This window comes from Bombyx mandarina, chromosome 22 (genome assembly GCF_030267445.1).
Source record: "Bombyx mandarina strain Sakado chromosome 22, ASM3026744v2".
Classification (NCBI taxonomy): Eukaryota; Metazoa; Arthropoda; class Insecta; order Lepidoptera; family Bombycidae; genus Bombyx; species Bombyx mandarina.
In genome coordinates, this window is record NC_143228.1 from 14722709 (window position 1) to 14729134 (window position 6426).

General features: G+C 31.2%; 1 protein-coding gene across 7 annotated transcripts in view; it reads left to right on the forward strand.

Moving 5' to 3' along the window:
* The window catches only part of aus (argus), a 133061-nt gene extending 130518 nt beyond the window's left edge, over positions 1–2543 (forward strand). For all 7 annotated transcript variants that reach the window (XM_028170543.2, XM_089737091.1, XM_028170546.2 and 4 more), the window contains exon 13: positions 230–2543. In XM_028170543.2, the coding sequence (XP_028026344.2) occupies positions 230–330 (101 nt within the window). In that variant the 3' untranslated portion in view covers positions 331–2543. The remainder of the gene's footprint in view (positions 1–229) is intronic.
* The last annotated feature ends 3883 nt before the right edge of the window (positions 2544–6426 follow it).

A 6426-nucleotide genomic window follows, 5' to 3' on the forward strand; every position in this document is an offset into this window, starting at 1 on the left:
CTTAGATTTTAGGATACTGGGCCAAGAGATAAAGAAAGATAAGAGATATCCGACATCGACCTTTGGAATCTTTTTTTTTGTCACTCTCCTGTCCTCTACTTCTCATCTCCAAACCGCCGCCCGCATAAATCCTGCAATAGCATTCGAGATAAGAACCAAATTCTTACGCTTACTTTCCGAATTACTACATACGTGATTTGCTACTCTGTTAATAAGCCTTTTGTTTCAGGAGAGTGTCAAGATCAGACAAACGGTCAGGAAGCAGCAAGGACGTCAGGGATCCTGCTAATATGCCTGCCACTCATCGTGCTTTACATCATACCAAGATGATTCTCGATCGTAGACACCGCGTTTAGTCATTTTGAACCCCTAACCTACCCTAACCTGGTTTAGCTATGGAAATCTAGCAAAGCTTAGGAAACGTACACTTTTCTTTCCTATACAAAAATTTATGTTTATTTTTGCTCAGTTATTGTTATTGCCCGTTTTTTTTTGTTAGTTTAGTTATGATTTTCTTTTTATTTAATAGATTAGTGTATGTTTTTTCGCCTTGTCGTAAGTTGATGCTCCCTTTCTCTTAAGTTTTTTTATATGCCGTTGTTTTTTAATGTATGTGTGTGTAAAAAGCCCGACTGAATTTACAAAATGCTAGTATCAAATTAACTTTCGTTATTTCTCACAGCTCCATTGCGTGTGTAAACAAATATGTAGTGATGTTGAAAATTTCTTATGTCATCATAATCGTCAAATAGATTTTTTTTTATTACATATTTTTATTAATTTGATTTGTATTAAAAATAAAGTATTGATGATACCACATTTACACACAGATTACAATCTTTCGATCTTAATTTAATATTAAAAATGTTTTTCATTTAATAAAAAAATAAACAAATTTAGTATAGGTAACATAGCTTTTGATCATTAGAAGAAGCCATGTTATCAGATTGCACTTTTACTAATAATTTTATTTTTAATTAAAACGGATTTTCTCATTTAATTAAAATAGTTCTTTAAATTAACAACAATGAAATGCTCAGTGATTTTTAATTTTACTATTATTTAAAAACTTAACTGGGTTGCGTAATGTTTTGTACGCACAATGTAACTAGTTATAAGCATTGATCGATAGTAATTGTTATAGTTGCAAAAATGCATATGGTTGTGAAATCAAGTGTTTTTCTTAATATTATAACAGAATAATCTCTAATTTATATAGCTAACACTAGCAGAAATGTATCGTTCACTTTTTATTTATCTAGCAACACCATGGACCATCCATACTAAAACAAATTGTATCTGTCTTAGAAAACTAAAAATCGGATTCTTTATTGATTTCGTGGTCTACACGAAGTACCTAATTGAATATTTTAATCGAAAACCGAATTTTAAAAGAACTTTTTTTATTCAAACTATTCTACATTACGTAATTTGATTTGATTTGAATAGTGATTTTGGTTCTTAATAATTCATTACTAAATACTACAAACTATGGCAGTTTGTCCAAACGTTTCATGACTTGCACATTTAAAGAATTACCTAAACTATTCTTTTTTTGTCTAAAAGTTTTCTGACTAGCAATAAAGTAAATGTGTGCAAAAAAACTTTGTTTTGAAAACATTGTATTTCATTTTATTTACATAATGCTCAAAAAATAGTACAATGTATGAATATTCGTTTTTGAACCGTAACATTCAAAGTTTTCTTTACATACTAGTTTAAAAAAAAAAACTAAATAGAGGATGAACCTCCCTTTTTTTAATAATTTTGATTTCACAATTTGGTATTTTCCAACTGAAATCTATAAATCCTTTGGAGTAATTTGACCATCGATATTGAATTAATTCAGAATTTGCTTCAGAAAAAAATATAGGCTTAACTACTTTTATTCACTAAAACTAAAATCACAAAGAACTTCTAATATATAATTAAAGCTCACTGATGCCTATTCTTTTTGTGAAGTATCTAAATTTACCTATAATTTGAAAAGTACCTCTAATTTTAAGTTTAGACATACTAAGTGGGGTCAAAATGTTATTAGAAGATACACCATGTAATGGATTTCTTCGATAACTTTTGTATAATGTATTTGTTACGAAATAATAATAAATAAATAAAAACGAGAAAGCAATGTTTTCTCAACGCAAGCAATACTACTATAGGCGAAATTAGATAAGTTTAAATTTAGATAAGTTAAATTTAAAAAAGGGAAAATAGAAAACCAATACTCATTTTGGGGCGAATGTAAAATTTAATTAAGAATAGGCTAATGAATCGCGACAGCAATAATATATTTGTATTTATAGCTATTGTGCGTTAAATTTTATTAGATAGTAGATTGTGAATAATGGATATATAGTATTTTGTTGTTTTTTAATGTGAGAGAGATAAATTTTGGGGAAGCGAGCTCAAGTTGAAAGCAAAACTTACTTTATGCTATTATACTTGAGGACATCAATTGTTTTCCGATGTGTGATATAGAATGAAACATTGAATTAAGAATATAGAACGTCAGCATGATTTTAAATAAACAGCGAACTTCACACTGTCTTCTTTTATTTTTTATCCTTCGGCATAATGAATTGTGATGAATTGAATTATGTACATACTAGACTTGCGCAAAACATCACTTGCCAATGTAATGTGATATGACATCACTTTTACAGACAGGTGATATTACTCGAAAACATTACACATCACTCTTAACATTACTCGGTGCGTTCAATAGATACTGTGACGACGAATACATTGTATCTATACACCCGAATCATTACTTAAGTGATGTGTTCATACACATCACTTAGGTAATGATTCGGGTGTGTCATTACAGTGGTGTATTACAATACAAAGTATGAACTTTGTATTGTAATACACTGTTATATTACTTGACAGAGATTGATTTACTTAATAATATAATAATTTTATTTTTTACTTAATATAATTTATTGCGGGATGAACGGATTTCATATGGCGACTTAGACTGCAAATTGAGCTCGACAATAATGTTAATATACGAGAGCAGTAGATGCATTGTTTCGGCGCGGTCTCCTCAAAATGCATCCAAAGAGGACTGTACTTTCATTTAGACGCCGTTCTTTCTTTCACTTATTAAACACGCATTAAAACAAATAATAAAACTATTTTCAAACAAGTGCTGAAGTAATTCAAACACAAAAATGAATATGAAATATTACTAAACAATTACGAGCGACTAGCGATTTTACAAAAGTTGCGAATTAAAAATTAAGTAACTACTTGCGGGGAACTACTGGCTGGCCGCATGAAAAATATAAACACAAATACCTATATTAAAATTCAGACGTACCATAGGTATAAAAATGTACCTAGCGGCCAGGGCATACGGTTCAAAATCACTAGGAATAATTCCGTGTCGCTTGCTCATTTATTTTGGTCGATCGGTCTGTCTCGCTCGCTCGGTTCCGTTCGTGTACTAAGCAACATTACACGACAAAGAAAGAAACATGTTGGGTGATAGTGTGATGTTTGTTTCCTTCGCGTAATGTGTGATGTTGCATTACATCGTAGAGTAATATTACCGGAGTAATATCACTCGCATTACTTACACATGTCTAGTACATACCTACTATCATACGATCCTAATCTACTATCCTAATCATATCACGATATCGCTCCCCTTTCAGTTACCGTTACGCCGTTTTCATTTTCAAGGAAGTGATTCCTCCTGACCAAATTGCACACCAGACTCTCTTTTAATAGATGCAAAGGTGACCGATGAATAATTTCAGGGTTTTCCATTGCCGAGAACCGACTATTCTGTTTATTCACATATCCATTCAACTGAAAATGTGCCTCGTCACTCATGATTTTTTCGACGATTAGCTTAACGATTACCTACCTACCTGAAAGACGTTGGTTTCGCAAATAAACCTTATTATTAAGGGTGAGACCGATATATTAGTATTCATTATGATATTCGTAATACAGCTTGTATTCGTGTATCGGTAATCCGTCGAATTCTGATATGCTAATATTCCGTATTACTCTATTCATAATATTAGCCAACTCACATCGGTCGGGTTGTATCTATCACTCGAAAATATACTGGCATACGCCGTACGTGTCTCGCGGATATCTTTCTATCACATTCATAACAATACTGCATGCGCTAAGAGTAAGTGAGATAAACTACATGTTTGCATATTGAGCAATGAAAATAAGTACATATCATTATGAGTATAAGGACTATTTTTTAATTCAACTTTTTACATGTCAAAGATGCTAGTGGGAATTTTTAAATGCATTACTTTTTAATGTTTGAGCCTTCATTTCTTGATTCAACTAAAGATTCTACTCAAGGCAAAATAGTGCATTTTTACATTTAATGGAATAAAATCGGTGAGCTTTATTTTCATTATTTTAATTTTATTTTCTGGTTCCTTCGAATTAGTTGGTTTTAAAACGATGATTTGAAAAACGAAAGTAGGTACGGTAGTTGACATTGTTTACCAATTTCATAAATAATTTTTTTTTTACACAAAATGTAATACTGCCACAACTAAATTAAGTGTTTTTACGTAATAAATTATGATGACAATATATTTTTGCGGTGGTATTTAATTATCTTCTACGGACTTCTCAAAATTTAAATAAAACTTTGATTTTTTTTATTTTTTTTTTATGAAGTTTTGATTTGAATCGAAATGACTTTCTAAACAAACGGTTCGTGGATTATAATATTATAGATGTTGTGTACCCACTAGCCACCTCAGTACCATGTGAGAGGATTTTTTCAAAAATTTTTCAAAAAAATTTTTCAAAATTTCTAAACTTATTTCTGACCGACGTAACAGGCTTTCGGTAGAAAAAGTAAAAAAGCTGATATTTTTATGCACCAATAAGAAATAAATAATATTACTAACTTGTTGTTTATATTAATGTACAATGTTGACTAAATTCTGATTTAATAATAATATTAATTTTAATGTACATAATATTACTTGTAAAATATTTAGTGTGAAGTCAAATTCCTAGATACAATATACTATTTATATTATTAACTAGCTGACCCGGCAGACTTCGTAGTGCCTCAATCGATAAATAAAAGACCTAAGCTTTTGTATAAAATAAACTTAAAACAAACAAAAGGAATCCGTCCGACGCGACGAGGGGATATCAAAGGAAAAACAAAATTGTTATTTTTATTTAATTCCGAGCATTTTCATATTTATTTTAACTTTTAAGCCTTCTCTGGACTTCCACAAACAATTCAAGACCAAAATTAGCCAAATCGGTCCAGCCGTTCTCGAGTTTTAGCGAGACTAACTAACAGCATTTCTTTTTTGTATATATAATACCTTAACTAATACGTGAATATCCTGATATCTTAATATACTTCGATAAAACGGATAAACGAGTTAAAATTAATGCGGTACGAATACCGTATTAAGTGTATTAATAATCATTAACTTATTTCACGAATACCGTATTAAGTTTAACTCGTTTACCCGTTTTATCGAAGTATATTAAGATATCAGGATATTCACGTATTCGTTAAGATATTATAATATTACATCATGAATATATTACTATTCGCTAATATTGATAAATATCGGTATTAACCCATCTTTACTTATTATTTTAATACTGCCAAATATGAACTGTCAAGTGTCAAGACTCTCAAATATATAAGTGTTTATTCTATGGTCAAGACTAATGTTTACCAAAATGGCGGCAAAACAAAGTACTATACCGTACCTTCCCGACGGACACCAGATAGTAATCGAGAGAGATTACGTATTTGGCAGATGATATGCTTACCAATTTTGAATGGAAGAACTTTAGAATTCTGGTCAGATACTAGTGAATGCCATTGTATCAAAAGAGAAAGATAAATATTTAGGTAACGAGTATTTGGACCAAGAAGAATAAAAGAACAGCTAATTCTTCAGTATAAAACGAAACTCTTGCCGTTTGGAGGTCGAAGCTTAGAGAAATGAAACAAAATGTCCCCAAGGGCCGATGTTTCGCGCAAAAAGTTGTTCAGCCTCTCGAATAGTAAGATGAGATAAGCAACATCACCAAAAGAATCACAATTAGCTCCTCAGTACTCCTCACGTCTGATTTCTAAAATAAGTATTAAAAGCGCTCGGGAAAACTAAAAAAAGTAGGCCCAAATAAGTATCTTCTTCTCCTTCTTATCCTTCCCCCAAATTGTGTGGGGTCGGCGCGGTACGTTCTCTTATCATGCTATATATGGATTTGGCGTGAGTTTTACAACCAACCGCCAGCCTGACATCAACCCTAACTGATAATAAATCTCCAATGGTATATCCATTTTAACATGAAATTTGAAGGGATTTAGTCTCTTTTTTCATAAGATAAACAGTTACACTAAAATTAATTTTTCACATAGCATCATTCCTCGCGGTTCAGCAAAATTTTGGA